This window comes from Sarcophilus harrisii, chromosome 4 (genome assembly GCF_902635505.1).
Source record: "Sarcophilus harrisii chromosome 4, mSarHar1.11, whole genome shotgun sequence".
Classification (NCBI taxonomy): domain Eukaryota; kingdom Metazoa; phylum Chordata; class Mammalia; order Dasyuromorphia; family Dasyuridae; genus Sarcophilus; species Sarcophilus harrisii.
Window position 1 is genome coordinate 148854338 of NC_045429.1, and position 20261 is coordinate 148874598.

Below are 20261 nucleotides of genomic sequence, written 5' to 3' on the forward strand. Positions count from 1 at the left end.
TCTATTTTTAATAATTGCTTCCAAATCATTTAGCTTTAATATGTTATACCAAAGTCAAACCACTGATTCCTGTCAAGAAAAAATAGCTAGTTGAAGCAGCTAGGTGGTGCAGTAGATAGAGCACCAGCCCTGAAGTCAGAAGGACATGAGTTCAAATCTGGTCTCAGACACTTAACATTTCCTAGCTGTGTGACCCTGGGCAACACAGCTTAACCCTAATTGCCTCAGCCAAAAAAAAAAAAAGAACTAGTCATTCTTTCCTTTACATATACATTTATTAAAATGTTAAGTTCTTATAATGGATACTGTACAAAGTAAGGATTAGACAAACCTGTACATCTTATATAAATGCAAAAAGTCATAAGAAAGGGCAAACACAATCTCCCATTTTCTTAAGAAATTGAGCACTGAAAGAATATGCTGGATTTTACCACTTTTATTTAGGCAAAATACCATCCATTGACACACAGGTATATCTAAAACAAACAAATAAATGAGGAAAGGTAATTAAGATCACCACCATACCTTCTTGGGAGACTAATAAAGTCTGTCATCAATATGACACAGATTGCCAAATCAAAATCAAAGACTAACTGAAAGATGAAATTTCTCCTTAATTATATATAAATATATATGTACATATTCCCTGAAATAATATATTTAAAAAATAAAGAAAGCCAAAGATATAGTCTAAAGATTTCCTCAAAGGATTATAATAATAAATTCAAGAAGTCATAACCTATGATTAAACAGCATGAAATATAGTTATTCTGGTGAAAACTTTGGATTGATCATGGTACTCTGGCATGGTCCAAAAACCAATAGGCCTTTCAGAAGTGTCTGGCAATGTTAATGACAGGACAAGTTTTTCAACTTCTTAAGGTATAAAGTCATATTTCCACTAGCGTTATCATTTCAATGACAACCCTGAATGTATAATCAAAATCTTAATCAGTACTATTATTTTCAAAGGAAAATGTTTATTTTTTTTTAATTGAGTTTAAAATATTCCATTTTATCTTTCACATTTGATGACTTCAAATTCATACTTAGACACTTAGTGGCTTTGCTGCCCTGGACAAGTCATTTAACCTATTTGCCTTGGTTTTCTCCTTTGCATTATTATACGGATAATTACATAATCAAGATTATTGCAAGGATAAAACACGATAATATTTATAAACCTTAAATACTGTGAGAGAAAGAGAATTTTTATATCCAGACTTTAATTATGTTTTGTTTTGCTTTTTTATAAAACAGGGTGGCTGCCATTAATTCATTCTCTCTTCTTTGTTTACATGTTTACATTCTGTTTATTTTTGTATTGTATATTTACCCAACCCTACATATCATCATGGGTGTTTTCTTCTGATGGGGTCCTGACCTTTTTCCTGAAAGTGAATAAGTGATGATTTCTTAGAAACAATTGCCTTGCTACATCCCAGAGTTCAGACCAAACAAAGTTAGCTATTAGAGGAAAATAAATTTAACATTCGTTTACAAAATGTAGACAGGAATTCACAGTTTAAGAAAGATTATCGAAGCTTAAGCGATCATTCAAGAAATCTCTAGTTTTGAACACTGGAAGATATTATCTTTTATGAGAACATTTAAATGGAATTTACCCATATGAAAAAAAAAACATGAAAAATGTATGTGGCTTAATATGAGACATAATATGATATCTGAAGTAAATATATTTATGGGACAGTTCTCAGTGCTGATTTGGAATTTGCATGATTATTTGGTCAATTCTGACACATAAACTCATGCATTTCCATCACTATTATGCAAGTTTTGATCTCATTTTTCACAACTATGGCCAAGAATTATTGGCAAATGTAGCAACCTCTTTCACTTGAGCCCCCAAAGCTTAAAGCCAAACTTCTTTACTAAGACTTTTCCCTCCCTTTCCTTAGCGTTCATTTTGTCTCAACACAGGAAACAAAATAGTAAACAAGGTCAGAGTATCCCTATTCTACCTTCTAATTAATTAATCTTGAATCTGTTTAGAATCAGACAAAAAAAAAAGTCAAATTACATTATAAAAATAACCAATCCAATAGAAGTCTTGCAGTAACAAAAATGAAACTAAAATAAATTTCCAAACTCCAAAAAGTAGCCCAGTTGTTTGGCATTTCAATTTAATAAAATCTAGTATAACCAAAAAAATTGAAAGATACTTTTAAAATACTACTGATATTTTTTTAAAAATGATAATAACTAGCATTTATATAGCAGTTTAAGGTTTATAAATATTATCATATTTTATCCTTGCAATAATCCTGATTATGTTATTATCCCTATAATAACACAAAGGAGAAAACCAAGGCAAATAGGTTAAATCATTTGTCCAGGGCAGCAAAGCCAGTAAAATGTCTAAGTATGAATTTGAAGTCATCTTTCTGACTCCAAATTTAATACTATGTCATACACTGCAACACCAAACTGCTTAATAAATAAATGACTAAGTAAATATAACCTCAATATCAACTTATTTTAGTACAGTAACAACATATTTCATGTATTTTGTATTTTACAGTTTCCAAAACAGATTTTTATACTTAACAAAATTGAGAATTAGGGTGAGACAATAGATTAAACTCATAAAGCTTCTGACCAGGAATGGGGGAGGCATAGGGAAGGAGACACAAGTGTCCCTATCTAAAACAGGCTAGAAATCCAGTAGTATATTTCATTGCTTGGGAAGTTTTAATATGCTCTATTTGCCCCTCTTTATGCAATCTGGTGGTCCTCCATTCCTGGAGGCTCACCATATTGGTGACAGAACCCCTTGGCTTTAGGCCTACTACAGCTGTAAATTCCCGAGGTTGGGCACCCCCTGAGTTTCAGCTACTTAAGCAGAAAGAAATACAGTTATGTTCCTCCATGCCTGACTAGGAGGTATTATTCTTAAGGAACCTCTTTTCATGTACTTCATAACCCTATTAGATTTCAAATGAAGTACCAAAACTGCCAAACACAAGCTCAGGACATTCAATTTCTATTAAGTTTAAACCAGTACTGCCACAGGAAACATTTGGTTTCTTCTATAAACTACTCATTCTAACTGGAAAAGAGTCCATTCCATTGATGAAAAGAACACATACTATATTTTTCCTTTTAAAAGATTATGTTTAGTTCAATAGTAGACCAGGACAGTTTCATCTGACTTTTTTATACTGCATGGGGTGGAGTGTAAGTTCCTTCTATTAGTTGAGTTCTGTCTTTTCCCAAAATAAATATGAACTCTTTATGGCTTCCTTATCTACAAGGCTAAGAACCCACTGTTGTCACTTTAGGGGAGTTCAAAAGGATTCCCAAGAAAATGCTGCTTCTTAGGCACAGAAGGCCTTGAAGAGAATGGCAATTACCATAAATCAACGAGTGGTGGAATTGCAGATATTAAAATGAGACATTAAGTTACTCAAAAATGTCATTCAGATGGAACTGCTTATCATTATAACTACTATGATTACTATGTAAATGGATCAAGCCATATACAAACGCAAGTGGCTCAAGTGTGACAGTACATTAATTATCATTAAAGTCCTCAGATCCTTTCTTTTCTAAATATTTTCAAGAGGAATTTAATTACTTCAAGTCAGAGATGGCAATAAAATTGTCTCATCAGTCGGATTTAGAACAGATACTTTGGTGCAAAATTCTGCCCAGAGTCAAATCCCATTTTAAAATTTTATTAAGATACTAGCAATGGCCTAAGGGATTGATAATGGCCTGAAACACTAGGCCATACCCATATATTTTAGGTTCTCCTCTAACAGCTAGCTTTGTCTCACATATTAAAGTACACTAAGTCTGTTGTTACACATATTACCTCATTTAATTCTCCACAATGTTATGTAAACCTGGATCCTGTTAGCTAAATTTTACAGATGAGAAAACTAAGGCACAGATGAGATGAGGTGCCTTGCCAAAGCAACTGAGGCAACATTTGAAGTCATGTCTTTCCAACTTGAAGCCAAACACTCTATCTACTGTACTCTTAACTTTTTTAAAAACTTAATTCAAACTAGCAAACCTTTATTAAATGCTTATAGTGTGCAGTACCGAGTGTGAAGTGTGCTAAAGGGCAATTTTGTAAGCAGGTAAGAAAATTAAAGTGGCTAAGAGTTATCTTTCTAGCATCCAGATCACTGAAACTGGGGGGGGGGGGGGGGGGGGGGGGGGGGGGGGGGGGAGGAAGAAGGGGAAGAGACAACACAGACTAACCCACTTCAGTGTAATGTGATTCTATTTTTGCATATGCAAAGGCTGTCATTCAGCTTCTGGGGTTACCATCTGGCTTCTGCATTATAACCATAGCCCTCAGTCTTTTCTTCCAAATGGCATTAGTGTTTCCGGAGTTAGAGCTGGGGGAGGTGCTTCTATTTGTAAGGTGGGAGAGGGGCGAAATTCGTAAGGCTGAAACTCTTTCCATAATACCAGTCTTCCTGGCGATGAACCAATAAAGCACGAGGTAGGCAGCTCTTAAAAAAATGAAGTTAGGTTTTCTTTTCTTTTCTTTTCTTTCTTTCTTTCTTTTTTTTTTTTTTTTTTTTTAAAGAATAGGTTTGGGGGCAACTAAGTGCCATTCATGAGTGGAAATTAGCAAAAGTAGTTCTAATATTTACCTACATTCTATAAAAGAGCCCAATAGAAGAGACAAAAAGATATAAGTAAATTTCTGGTTAGGAACTGAAGCATATCTACTTTGGCTCTTGTGTAAAATTTAAAAAAAAAAATACTTTGAAGAAGTAGATTTTCTTTTATGATTGCATTTAAAAGGAAAAGGAGGAAAAAAATGAAAAGTATAAGAGTCCTGTGAGTTACAAAGAAAAGACATACTAATATTATCCTTCTAAACTGTGGATTCATGGCCTGAAGGCCAACATAATAGTGAGGGGAGTAAAGCTTACAAATCTTTGGTATCTGACCTAGGATCTTAAGACTAATAGCAGCAATTACAGTACAAAAGTCCAGCTACTGCCCACCATTATTGACTCTCTGGGGGACTGAGTATAATGAATTATTCATGAAACACATGCAAGAACACCTATTAAAGCAGAAAAAGACACACAGACAAGCTAACAAACCCCTTTGTTGTCATAGATTGTCACCTGCTGTTACCAGCTGTCATGAAAAGGGCATCTCCCCCTCCAAATCCCCTATCCTGACCGTGCCCTCTCTTTCTCCCTCCAACCCCTACACTCCCTGCCCCTGGTCTTCTAAATGGTGAACATGTTGTACAGGACCCATCTTTCATTCCCTGGAATTTGGGTGTTTAACAACATATTAAAGAAAGGTCAAAGATCAAGGAGAATATTTCAAACACAATTCCTTATACTGTACAATATTTGGGAGTCGTGGCACTTAATGATCTTTTTCTCTAAGCCACATTTTCCACAATGTTCTTCTGTTCTAATAAGAAGTGCCAACTAATTTGGTAAAGCCTTCAGATTTTTAGAATAAGGAATGTTTACATATTTTTCCTCTGGCAACTGAAGTTAGTGAGAAGTGAATTACTTTTTTATGAGTCCACATTTTCTTATAACTATATAGGTTCCTATAATGAGAAACACCATCTCCAAGTCCCAAGCTAATGGACAAATTTTAAGTAACGGATAAACAACTGTTTCATGTACAAGACTACATAACAATTAGCATTTGTTATTTCTGGAATTCTAAAAGGTAAGAGAAGATTAGGAGTTGGTCCCGGCTTTTCCTAACTTTAAGAGGTCTAGAGATGCTAAGAATTTTTTTTCCAAGCATTACAGAAATTAGGTGATGTTTGGCAGCAGTCTCTAAGCCCTGCCTCAGTCCAAAGGAGTGCCAAGAGCCTTCCAGTGGAAAAAAGAACTAAAGGCAAAATTAAAAAGCCAAATGTAAAAGCCCAGCAGCATAAGCAAGCACTTTAAGCCTAAAGCAAAGACGCTCAGATAAAATTGAAATGGTTTGGAGTAGATTTGCATAATGACACTGAAGCCAAACATCCTACCTCTGAGAAATATCATCAGAAGGGTTCCTGAGAAGGGCACCTCTAACTGAAGTTGTAAAGAAGTGAAATGCCAGGGGGTGTGGTAAGCAGTGCCCCCACCTGATGAAATCATCCTATGGCCTGAAATATCACAGCTTTTTCCAAATAACTTTTGGCTAAATTAGCAACAGAATTCACAGCAAAAGATCTCTTACCAGGAGGAATCTTAAAAGTGACAGTGATAACAAAGAGCTCTCATCACAGGAGGGCAGCATTTGCTAATTTGCTATTTATCATCAAAGATCAAATAAAGAGTAGAATTGGGGAAGGGGGGGAGGAAAAGAGAGAGTTAATCAGTTTTGTAAATGATGCAAGAATAACAATTAGATCATAAAAAGAAAACACAATCTGAAAACTTCAAGAAGAAGGGAGGGAGATGAGAAAGAAGGGAGGATAGGGCTTTTATGAAATCTACTTTCTCCATACCTTTTCAAATTTTGTCAGCAACTCCCGTAAGCCGAAGTTCAGGCCAATCATCGTCTAGTAACCCTTGAAGCCTACATCTTTCTGGTAAATTTCCAGCAGCCAACAGCCTAAAACTTCTAAGAAGTGTATATTTTCTGGCTATACTTCTAAACCCTTTGTAAAATTCTGAACAAGCATCTCCCTTGGGTTATAGTCCCTCAGTCGCAGTGTGGACTGAGACATTTTAGTGACCCTACTATATGCCCTTGTTTTCATGGACTAGAGCAGTTCACAATGGGTAGACCCTGTTCTAAGATTTCTGTTAAATACATTCCACGAGTCTGGCATATTCTCCCTTTTCTCTAGGAAGCCCAGGATTCCCTTCTGCTCACCTCACTAATGACCTGCAGGCCCCAACTGTTTCTCCTGGGCCCCAAGCTTAAAAGTTTGGTCTCAATTACACACAGCAAAAGAAGCTATATCCTGGAAACTTTCAAGAGAGGGAGGTGCGGGGGGAACACATATTACAAACTTCCTCCGTTTAGACTATTTTCCACCCAACTAAAGAAAAAAAAAGTAAAAGTAAAAAAGAAGAAAAAAAAATACCCCACAGTTCCTGACTGAGGAGCCAGTTTTGAAAGAGTATTATTTCTTGAGTTAAAACAGCAGCGAGTACTCATCTGAAGAAACACCAAAACGCTGGACAAGAGGCCACCCCTTCTCACTCACACTCTCCCAGACACCAGCAGCCCGAGTTGCTATGGTAACCTCCAAGCTAGTTTCAGTCCATTTCCCTGGGTCCGCCTAGCCTAGGGGATGCTGTAGTGTAACAGAACTATGGCCCATTAAAAGTTGTTTCATCTGTTCAGAGAAAGCTTCAGCCTCAGTCCAATATCATCTGGTCACCTCTGCAAGCCTGAGGGTGGGAAAGGCACTCTCTGCCTTCAGCACTTCTCTCTGCTGATTTGACAGCACTGTGGCAAATATACTTCTCTTTCCAGCAGTTGTTTATTATTTTAATCAGCATCCTCCCTTCCACCAGCCCTAACACAGCTCTGAAGTTCAGCATACTCCCACTTCCTGGAGGCCTCCCCTGCTGTACATTTTAGTATCTCTTTAAAAAAAAATACAAATTCTCGTTCCAAACCTAGACAGTTTTGAGACAATACAATAAATAATACATTTCCCTAATCTCTAAAATAAAACTAAAGAACAATAACAAAAAGGTGTGTAAGTGAGCTGGGGGAAAAGGAAAGAGCTCATTTGATAGCACATTTTTTTCCATTTTATTTTATTATTTAAAAACCAACTGAAATACACAATAGTAATAAATATAGAGGTATCCCTTCGTCTCACTAATATGAGTGCAAGTTGTCATTTGGGAATTTTCCTTATATGTAGTAGGAAATCGAATACAAAAAATTTTTTTTCTACCATAATTTTTCTGAGCTTGTCTCTTACTTAAATTGTAAGCAATTTTCCATTATTCTTTGGAAAACATTTTCTATAAGATGCTAAAATACCATTCTTTTGCTTCAAAAGTTCACTCCTAAATTTCAAATTATTATTTATGTTTCGATTACTCTCATCATTCAACAAACCATTGCATAATTTTGCTTGTTTATTAGACAGAAATGTCACAAAGGAGTTTATTTTTCTTATGCAGAACGTCATTCAATATTTATAATGATTTTAAGGTGACAAAGTCATAAGAACACAATAAATTTAATCTTAATGTATGCCCTGAAACTACATTTACATTTACTTTCATGACAGGGAGGAAAAATCTCAAATTATGAAAGATATCTCTTAAGAAATAAAATATTCAATTCTTCTTAAACATTAAAATTAGGACACATTCAATCTTTATTATAAAAAAAAAACTTCATTCCTTTTAACAGAATGGTAAAGTAATAACATTGTATAAGTTACAGTAATATGCAATACAAGTTAAACATTTCCAAGTAGGAGATCACAGGGTTCATGAGACTGTCTAAAAAGAACAAATGTATGTGTACACAGACACACACATTCACAAACTAAAGAATCCCTGATCTAGAAAAAGAAGAGGGAAGAAGTGACTATAATCTACTAGCTACCTAGAAATTCATATGAAAATGGTTTTGATTCAGAAGTTAGAGGGAATTTCCAAATATTGCAAAATCCATCAACAACAGTGAGTGGGTTCATGAATGAAATGAGTTCATAAGTGATAAAACTTTTTGCTGCAATCTATTCTATACCTAATTCCATAAAGACTTACAGTCTGATCTTTGAACAGCAGTAAATAAACATTCCCCTTAAATATACACTCATAAAAGGTGTTGGGGGAAGGAGGAGGGAAAGAGCCATCCATATGGGCAAACTTCCAACTACCTACCACCCACAGTGCCAGATTAGAGACTGATCAATGACATGTGCTTACCTGCAAGGCCCTACACAGTTATCAAAGGGCTAAATTAAATAAAATTATGTTAAACAAGAAAGATTAAGGAATTTTAAGGTGTCTGCTCAGAAAGAATTGCAATGTACTGTGCAGAAAGAATACTAACAATGTATAAGTAAGCAACTGGGTCTTTAAAAAACCTCATTCTGACCTCATTAAAGGGGATACCCAAATCAACACAGTTGGGAGTAAGGACACAAATCCTACAATCTGTGGTTTCAAGGCCTACGCTGGGTAGAAAGGCAAGAGAGACAACATGTTGTGTGGAAGAAGAATACAGATTGGAATCAGACATCTTGTCTCGGCCATTTTCTCCTTGAGTGATCTTGTTCAGCCATTGCAATCAATTTATGCCAGTAATCTGTGTTGGGGGACTGGATCTCATCAAAGTTAAGTCACTTCTGCCCTCAGGGAGTTTTTAGAATGTACCTCAATTCTCTGGGTCTCATTTGCCTCATTTGAAATGGTAAGGCTGGACAAGAACAAGGAGTTTGTGAACTTAGCTAGGAAAATTTAAAAATTATATATTATTTTCTATTTTTTCATTTGTCATTCTATTCATTTAAAAATTTCATTCATATACCATGACCCAAAAATGCTCGAGAAAGAACTTGGCTAAGAAGATTTCTCAAATTCTTTCCAGCTCTAAGTTTTATGATATTCTTGGTTAGATTGATCTCCCCAAATTTAATGGACAAAACTTAAAAAAAAAAATTACTAAGAATAGAAAGGGGAAAAAATTATGTAGTATTGCTTGGGAATTTTTTTGGGAAAAATTTTAAAGGCATTTTCTTCACATTACTAGATCACTTATTCATAAAAACCCATAGCTTTTCAATAATGAAATATTTGATACATCATCTACAAGAAAATCATCTTTTTTAAAAGATATGACATATTGGGTTCAAGACAAATAGTGAATTCCGCACCAAATTTTATGTTGTTAGCACAAAGAAAATTCTACTATGGAATTTTCTATTATTTCCATAAGTAAGATCAGTTACTCTCAGCTTTAGTATTCCAAAGGGAAAAAAAAATTAAAAAGCAGATTAAAATTGATTTTAAGAGTTAAAGCATCAACAAAGGCCTTAAAGAATTAAATGCCAGAATTGAAACAGTTGACATTTTGCCAGTTTAAACTTTCATGCAAATACTTCTATACTAATTTTCCAAGGATCAAACTAAAAACTATCCTTACCAGAACAGATCCCACTTTCAATCATTTTCTCAAAAGAAAACTTACTAATACATTCACACACAGTAAGCGAAATATTAATGCATTTAATACATTACTAGTCTGTAACGTAGTCAGTGTATTTCATTTAATTTCATGAATTATATGGCAACATTATTAAAGGTACCTGAACTTAACATTTATTATGCAGATTTTTAGAAAGTGAGAAGTGTATGATTAGTGTTTTTTAAATAAAGTACTGACCAACTCATTAAACATGGCAAAATGTGACACACAAACACCCAATGGAAACAACAGAGCTGAACAATTCGCAACCCAGAAAAAAAAAAGTCAATTTATCACACTTAAAGCATATATCTATTGTGAACAACTCTAGGTCAGACAGCTACACAGAGACACCTGAAATAAACCAGTGGGATCAATAAAGACTACATTACTTAATAAAAAGCCATATTCCACAGTCACAGAGAGCCTAAAAAGGCTAGAAACTTTTGATAGGTTTTTTTAAAAATTTACTTGATAATAAAAAATCCTATCTTCAGTTTAAAAAAAATAATTTTTACACAATTAATAGCAGATTGGCTTTAGTAATTAAATCTTCCCCGGGAAAGATTTTTGTTCATTCAATAATAATATTAATACCTTGCAAAGGTTTTAATAACCTAGCTTTAAGATTACAATGCACTTTAAAAACATTATCTCATTTGATGCTCATAATAATACTGAGAGGTTTAAGCAAAATGAATAGATCCTGGACAGTGGTTGAACTTAAAAAAAAAAAAAGTTTTTTTTGTTTTTTGTTTTTTTACTTCAAACAATTAAACCTATCTACACAGCCAGGCTCATAAGCCATATATTTCATTAGGGGAGAAGAAAGAATTAAAAAAAAAAAAAAAAAAAAAAAAAACCTTTAAAATCAGAGTCAGACTTCATGCAAGGACCAGTAAGTTTCTATTTAAAAGGTTTAACACAAAGAACAAAAATTGGGGGCGGGGGGGGGGGGGGGGGGAGGAGAGAGAGAGAGAGAGGGGAGAACACACAGCAGAGATTCTTGGGAGACTCTAAAGGAAAGCATATGGAGAGGTCAATAGGTTGTTACAGCAAATCAGTACATCATGGTTTAACTCAAGATGTATAGCTCCAGGCATAAGTAGGAAAATTCACTTGTTGCAAAGTCACTCTGATTTTGTGACTTGGAGCTGTAGTGCCCCTTAACTTAAAAAGGAAACATGCAATGTCTCACTACTTTCTAACTCAAGGTTTCAAATTCAATAATAACATAGGTCCAAGTAGATTCTAATCATTATATGAAGTTTCAATTCATTGTCTATTAAGTATAACATCACAGTGCTATTAAGGGGCCTTTCTTCCCACTCACTACATTATAGCTTTCCAGCTAATATCAGCCAGCCGCCAAGTCTGTCAGCTGGTAGTTGTTTAAAGTAATATACGGCCCCAAAGGAGGGGGAAAAAAAAAAAAAAACTGCAACAAAAATATGGAGGCTTTAGCCTCCTGGTAGAGATCATGGGGGTAGGGAGAATGGCTTTTTATCACAGGAAATCCAGGCCACATATTTGAAAATATGAGTTAATTTTAATTCTTATTCCTTTAATAATGATGCTTTAAATAATTTTGATGATGGCAGCAGAAATTGGGGGAGGGATAGTGAAAGGAAGAGAGAAAGAAACCATGATTATAAGAAGCAGCTTCAGTGCTTCTTCCCCCCTCTTTCCTTCTACTTCTCCCCTCCCCCCCTTTTACTAAGTGTGTTTTTAAAGTTTTCCAACGAATACAACCAAAATTTCAGTGAAAGAAAGGGAAAAGGAAGGGAAGGAAAAGGGAAAGGGGAAAGAAAAGGGAGAAAAAGGGGAGGGGAGGGAAGGGAAAGGAAAAGGAAGGGAAAGAGAAAAAGAAGGAAAAAGGAAAAGAAATAAAAGGGAAAGGGAAATGAAAGGAAAAAGAAAGAAAAGGAGGGAAAGAGGAAATGGAACTTCCTTTCTACCCCTACCCATCCACACCCAATATACTAGCTGATATGCTTCTCAATTGGCCAACCAGGTACAAAGCTCAGAAAATTTATCAACCCTTAAAATATTTAATGATTCAGGAAGTTTTTTATTATTAGGTGACTAGAGATAACACCAAGACAATTTAATGTTTCAAAAGCGAATCCTTCTGTAAAAATATGCATCATCATCAGACAAGAATGAAAAAATCTCAGGCAGCTAATGTATCAGAATTCCAGATGTCTATTCAAGGCGTATAGAGCTATAGGAGAATACAACTAAACCACACAATGCTACATAAACAGATTTTAGATTTTTTAAAAAATATGCTCTTGTTTTGGTGTTGCTTGGTTTTCAGATAAAATAATATTATATTGACATATCATATACTTCACTAGTAATAAAAAAAAAATCAGCATTAATCAAAATCCAGAATTCCTTCATGTACAGAAGTAGAAAATATAAAGACTTTCCATGAGGGAATTAGGTTATAAATCACATTTTATAAATGGAGTTTATTACACCACTTGAATATTATAGTGGATCACACCGAGGTCTGGAATTCAGGACTTGGTAAAATTATTAGTACCTCTGATACTTAATAGACCATGACTAAGTTCCTGGGTCTTAGTTTAGGACTTCTGTTACAGAGTCAATAAGATATTGCCTACAATTATTTCCAAATTTAAACTGGCTACCAAATTATCAATTATTACTATATTCTCCTAGGTTGAATGTTTGCTGGCTGAAGAGAGGCAATTACTATCTTAATTTTTTGATTTAATACAATAAGGAAAACAAATAAGGAAAACAAAGCCTGCCTTATATCAACCTCACAGAGTTGGAGCAAAGTGCTTTGTAAATCCTAAAAGATTATATAACTGTAAGTTAATGTTATTAAAGTTTATTGCATTTGAGTCAAAATTTGAACTTTGATTTGATAAACACTGACTAAAATCTGAATTGAATCTAAGAGGTAGGTCATTAGGTCAGCCTAGGGGAAGTTCAAGTTAACACAATGAAATCAGCTAAAATGCTCTATACAGTCTCCAGCAGCCAGAATACTGACCCATATGTTCTCAGTTGATTTGCACTTTTGAGTCTCTTATCTGTCCTTCTTAGAACACGACATGTCCTGGCTGTATGGACTCTCTTTTATTTAAAAAATAAAAGCCTATGTGGAACAGAGTCAATACAACATTTAAGTTCTCCAAGTAAACTCTAGAAGTAGCAAGGCTTTTTTTTTCAATAATTAAAATTTCTCTTGTAGTATCCCATTAACTTGTCCTCAACATTCATAATATGTATATATAGAGATGAAGATGTAATATTTATTGTGTACATATTTATATTGCTCACACATTTATGTTCATAATGTTGATCTCTCCTAATATCAATGAGCTTAAAGAGAAATTGTTATGTGGTAAGCCTCACAGGCCCTCTTGAAATGTTTGAGACCAAAATGCACCCAAACCACCCAGAGGCCCAGGAAAATACAATGTCTCTAACCTTCCTGTCATTTTGATAGAAAAAAAGTCAAGTTATACCCTGTGGATGTTCACATATCTTTGTAATCAATAGCTAGAATAAAAGTTATTTTTAACTTCTATTATCCACAGCTCTTGAATTGTTTTGTTCTCAAAGTAGAGTTAATGGGTAATATTCCCTAAGTAGAAGATTTCCAACTGAGACTAAAATCTCCAAAACAAGAAGAGAACCTTGTTTAAAAAAAAACAAAACATAACAGACACTTGTAATATACTCACATTTACTTCTCTAAGACACCTGAACAAACAGTATCATTACTGTATAACTAGGAATGTCAGAATATCTATTTGTAACACACTATACAAAAGACAACTTTTACAAAACAATTTCCACCTGAAACAATAATAGATTTCAGTAAAAGAATGGACATCTATTTGGTGATTAGGAATAATTTTATCTGACTTCCAAATTCCATAGAAGGGAAAGGAGAGGATAATGGGAAAACATTCATTGACCCAATTTATCTCAAATTATTGGAGCTAATAAAGGATTTAAAAATAATATGCTCCATATACTTTATTTTACAATTGAGGAAATTAAAACTAGAAGAGGCTGCATTAGACTGGCCCAAACAAACCAATACTATGGGCACAGACAGTTATACCCCAATTTCCTGATTATATTATTCTTGAATGACTTGAATGAATGACTAATCATTCTTAACTTAGAAACCGAGCTAAAGGGCAATAATTTATAACCTAAAGAGAGAAAAAAATTCTTTTGAAAAATCAAGGTTGAACTAAAAATAGAAGAAACCACTTTCCTAAACCTATCAAACATCTATCTGACAAAGAGATGTCCTTGAAAGAGATCACCTTGAAATATTTTCTTATTTTTCCTAATAATTTAAAGATTAAATTACTTTCAGAATTCCTTTGCAAAAACTATTTCAGTCAATTTATGAACCACAGGACAAAAACAATGTCATTGTTTTATTTAAAATCAAACTAGATTTTTTTTTCCAGAAAAAAGGTTATTAACTCATTTAACCTTTCACTTTATTCACCAGACTTGGCATCAAAATAGCTTTAAAATGATAAGAGAAGAACAAAATCCTTTTGAAATAACCAAGACTGATCATGACTGAAGGATTGTCAAAATGTTGTTTTGGGAACTTAAAACAAATGTAAAAAAGAATAATTCTAACAACATTTTAAGCAGTGGCAATATAGCTGGAATAACAACAATGATAAGTTGGCTCTCTTGAAAAATAATGCAAATTTATATGTATAATATCAGGTGTCATTAATAAAATATCCTTATTGCTTTTGGGTACACCTGGCATATAGGCAGAAAAAAATCCATACACAGTGACCTTTCAAGGTGAGGAGTTTTCTTGTTTTTAAAGACTTTGTATCCCCAGTACCTAACAAAGTCCACTGTTTAATTTTATATTTCTTGAATTTGAACTAAAGTTTCATCTTAAAAAGAATATAGATTAAACAAAAGGTTGAGGAATCCAGATTAAACAGAAAGTTGATGAAGTAGCATCAAGAAATTGTACCTATGTACTACAGGGAAATCAAGGGCACAGAGAAAGGACTCCATCAGTAAGAGTAGTATCAGCACACTTTGTAGAAGCAAAAAACTATGAACCAAAACAGATGCTTTGAATACCTCCTATGGTCTGGGGAAACTTATTTAAGTTTTCAGTTTCCTCATTTAAAGAAAGGGGGTAAGTCTAGACAGTCCTCTCAGCTTTACCACTACAATGCTGTCATACTAAAATAGGCCCTACTAAATTAATTTTTAAGTGACAATGTACAGAATACATCTGCATTTGAAAGCCAGTTTCCCTTATTAACAGCTGTTTGTTTTGACAAAAAAGTTAGAATTAATTTTTTACATCAAAAATAACATCCAAGTTTTGTTGACCAAATTAGGAAGTGCCAAAATGATCGTAGCCAATATGAATGTAACTAATATGCTTTTCCTCTAAAAACCTCAAAACAATAGCAACATTTAATTTCTTCACTTAAAAGAGACGTTATTTGAATATTTTTATGCAATAATTTAGAACAAAAAGAAAGACAGGAAGCCTCTAATTTGGATAGCTTCCTTAAATTTATACATATTGGAAAAAAATATTTATATTACGTTTTAGGTGATTTACACAAATTACTTTTCCTAGCACAGAGTAGGGGCTTAATGAATGTTTATTGACTGATAGCTTGATTAATTGATTAAGTCTTAAGAGGACCAAACAGGGCACTTAGAGTTTAAGTGACTTACTTGGATCATGAAGTAATTGTGTATCAGAGACAGAGCTAGGAGTCTTCCTGAAGACCGAGGTTGGCTCTCTTCTACTCTTAATGACTCTTAATGCTAATTAAGGAGTTGTTCATTTAAATCTACACAAACATAGCAGAGTGTTCACACTGTACAAGAGACCTAAGGGAATGTCTCAATATGACTCTTACAGTTAGAAGAATTGAATGAAACTCTTCACCAATATTCAAGATCCATTAAGTTAATAACAAAAACATATCCTAATGAAAGGAAAATGAACTATGTGCTATTTTTATTATGTATATATTTATATATAATATATTTACTTAATATATTATATATATATATATATATATATATTATATAGCCACCCTTGTCTTGCTGGGCTGAAGGCTTCATAAAAGTATTTAAAGGTATTTGCTGAAGGTAAAAGGAAAACTTGTTAATTAAAACCATGTTCATATCTTTTCTAGGATTTTAAATGAAGGAGTGGAAGAAGAGGAGGAAGAAGAGAAGACTAAAGATCTAGCCATCAATTTCCCAGTCCCCCACCTCTTTTACCATTAAATGATTTACTAAAAAGATTAGGGATAAATGATTTCCCTTGGATGCAGGAAGAACTAAGATCAAGTTGTCTGGGCTCTGATATGTCCTGTCTATATGATAAAGGACAGATCAGCTGATTTCTCAGTGATCCTCCAGACAACTCTTTAGAACAATATAAATTAGAGAAGAATTTATGATCTCTATTGATTAAATGTATTTCTATTTTCAAAGTTCAATGGTTCTCTTACAGCCCTCCCTGCTTCAATGTGTAAGAAAATATGGCTTTATTCTCTATTTGAATAACTTTGCAAGGGTCACATAGAATAATTAAATACATGAATTCTATATCATTCAAACCAGCACAGTGTAGAAAGGCTTATTTTGAACTTAGTATCAGAAAATCTAGTATAGCTCTACCTCTATGTTTTTCAGCAAAATTATACATCCATCTCAAGTTTTGCTGACCAAATTAAAAAAGTACAAAATGATCATCACTTGTTGCCTCAGTTTCCTTCTCCAGAAAATGAGTTGGAGAAGAAAAATGGCAAAGCACTTCAGTACCTTTGCCAAGAAAACCCAAAAGGGGATCATGAGTGAGCCATGACTGAAATGACTGAACAATACCATTACCCTCTTGTGAGGAAAAAGATATAATATTTGCAAAAGGGATATAACTGTAAAATACTGTTATTCCTGTGTTCATATAACATATATGCAAAGTAGGTGAAAAGTCTTAATTGAGAGGGAAAACATTAGAAAGAAGCTAAAGTGACAAGAAAGGACATGTTGTAGAGTACAGTGTTTGAAATGGGTCTTGTAGGAATTGAGAATATATATTAGGAGGGAGAGATGAAGAAGCTTTAAAAACTTTTGCACTAATACTTTTAGAGGATTTTTATGTTAATATTTCTTCTATTTCGCCTATAGCAATAAGGGTATATTTTATCACATAACAAATATATGATGATGTGCACAGAAAGAAACTTTTGGAATTCACTGAAAACAGATATTAAAAGTCCCACCTTAAAAACATAAATTTGTTATTTTTTTTTTTAAAGAATAATACTAGGTACTATACTAAGCAATGCACATACATGAAATATAAGTTAAGCTTTTATTTTAATGGGGGAAGATTACACACAAAGGGAAGGCAGGAAAGGGTTGGGTACAATGCTCCTTAGAGCTGACAGCCTTAAAGTAAGGCACTTATGAAGATTATGGTGACAATTACAGATCCACACATAAATGTTGATATATACATATATTTTATAAGCACATAAAAATGTATATATTTTAATATTTTCTAGAGGAAACTACTAAATTTTCTTGTCATTTCTTTCACTGCATGGCACACTGAAAATAAGGTATCTTTTCTTCGGTGACAACAAAAAATAATTTTCACTTCAATATCTGTAATTACAGAATTTTGGAACTTTAAGAAAATTTTCACCATCTTCTAAAACTCCCAGTATGTTTAAGTTGTTTAAAACAGAAACTATGAAAATAACCTCCAGAAGAAATTTTCCTAATTCCCATGGTACAAGGATTTTGTGTCAACTTGTATTATTTACAACTCAGCCAGCACCAGCTCTAATCCTCCATGTGACCACAGAAAGGTTATATATTCATTTTCTTTTACATACTTTAGAAAAATCTTCTGGGCCCATAATTACCACCATAACAATCACTAGCTCCATCACACCCATAGGAAAATACCATAAAGTTAGGCTGTGCATACTATCCCTTTAAAAGCATTTATAGAAAGTAGGATGATTTTAATCCACATTCCACATTTTAAGACAGCTCTAAATGGTCTTTACACCCCACAAGGGAGGCAGATAACTATAGTTTAGTTCCATCAAAATGTCTTTCATTTAAACTATTTTGCTTTAGTAAGTCAAGAATTAAGGCTCTACTGTGGTACCACTTTTTTTTTTTAACGCAATTTATGTACAATTATATAGTACAGTCACCAAGCTCATTCCTATCTTTGATTTTTTTCCTTCCTTCACATTTCACTTCCCTTCAATATTTAATCAATGGAAGGAATTCAATAAATGAACATTTATTAGTATATTCTATGTGTTTGTTTATTTCAAATAAACATAAAACTGTTTGTTTTAAATGTCAGAGATACAAAATGACACAAAAGACAGTCCCTGCTTCCAAGGAGCTTATAAAACAAAGGAAGAAAATACAAATAAATACCAATTCACAAAATTTTAATCATTGTCTATCACACTCTGAATAAGCATCTACTGTATGTTTAAGTTGATTTAGTATTTATGGAGGACAGAAAATACAGAAAGATCAGCTTTTTATGAAAATACTTTCCATTCTACTCAGCCAGGTCCCTTTGAATATAAAGAAATATAGGGCATTTACCACAAATCTCATGATTTGTAATTTATAAGCAAAACTGGCTCAATAACAAATACTTGTGCTTTCTAAGATGTTCCAACTACCTCCAATTCTCTCTAAAGTCAAGTTAAAATAACTAAAACAACTGAATGTTGTTTATATATTTAAATATATAGGTTATTATACCCCACCACTACACCATTATATCAATTTTTCCTTAGGCTTATTATAAGAACAACCAAAATAAGTTTCAGATTCCCCTTAAATCCTTTTCCCAGCCACATTCTTATTAAAACAGAATAAATAGGTAAGCGTATTGGTACAGGAAAGAGAAACAGAGAATAATAAAGGAAAAGGAATATCTCACTGAAAGTTGTGGAAAACAACTACCCTAGAGATGAAGCAGAACTTTCTCAATCCATTTTGTTACTTATAAGTGGATCGTCAACAAAAAAAGTCATATTACAAAACAGATGAAGTTTTGTGATAATCAAATAATTCTTTAAATGCTGAAGACTGGAAACTTAAAGGAACCCTACAGATGGATCATTTTGCAAGACAAAGAAACCTTTTGTAATGGCAATAATTGCCTCCAGATTTATTTGTTTTGTAAAATAGCATTTTTGAAATATAGGAATTTTATTAGCCTGGATGCTTTAAGACTGTTAACTGGATAAAAAATATAAAGAAACTAGATAAAGACATAAGTTTTCAAAAAACATTTTAAAGACTGACTCTAGGTTAAACGTGCCCCTTTTTGCTGTTTCTAACTTACACATCTTTTGTTTTTTAACTTGTACAAATTTAACCAAGACAAACTTAGTATTATTCCATTTATTCAAAAAGTGACTGCTTCTCTGATCAACTACTTTGAAAGTTTCATAGGCAGGGAGTAACATTTTCCTGATTGAAATGGGAAAAGAATTCTCTAATTAAATAGTAAGAAAAGAAAATTAATATTTGCCCAATCTAAAACATTTGAAATTAAATAATGCCCTGGTCTTTATTGGATTAGGCAAGTAAAATTAAAAAAAAAAAATCAAACTTGAAAGGATGATTGAGACAACTGAATGAAGGAGAAAAAAGAAGGGGAAAAACACTTTACCTCACAATACATCTTATGAAACAAGATTAATTTAGATTACAGTGCACTAATCAATTTTAAGACAATCTTAATCTTCTCCTATTGCACTTGGAACATTTCTAAATTCAGTTGGCAATGCAGAATAGTACTAGACAGCGTGATGCTGCAAGAGGAAATGTATCCACTCCTTGTTAAAGGGTATTTAATCAGGGTAAACAGCAACCATTCTGTGACCCGTTTTAAATTCAAATAAGAAAAACTATTTCCAGCCAAATGATTACAATAAAGAGAACTGAACTCAAATGATTCATGCTGAGACATACTTTGTGATGTCCTACCATTTTTTCTTCTTTAATAAAATAATAGTTCATCTTTCCATAGCACTTTGAAGTTCACAAAGTAC

General features: G+C 33.4%; 1 protein-coding gene across 12 annotated transcripts in view; it reads right to left on the minus strand.

The window, feature by feature from the left end:
- UTRN (utrophin) overlaps positions 1-20261 on the minus strand; it is a 639104-nt gene that overhangs the window by 202660 nt on the left and 416183 nt on the right. Inside the window, exon 1 of one of the 12 annotated variants that reach the window (XM_023503254.2) lies at positions 6464-7394. The exons of 10 other annotated variants lie outside the window; for them this stretch is intronic. In XM_023503254.2, coding sequence (XP_023359022.1) covers positions 6464-6514 — 51 coding nt within the window. In that variant the 5' untranslated portion in view covers positions 6515-7394. Of the gene's footprint in view, positions 1-6463; positions 7395-20261 lie in introns of those variants that run through there. One more of the 12 variants, XM_023503253.2, reaches the window with a different exon arrangement.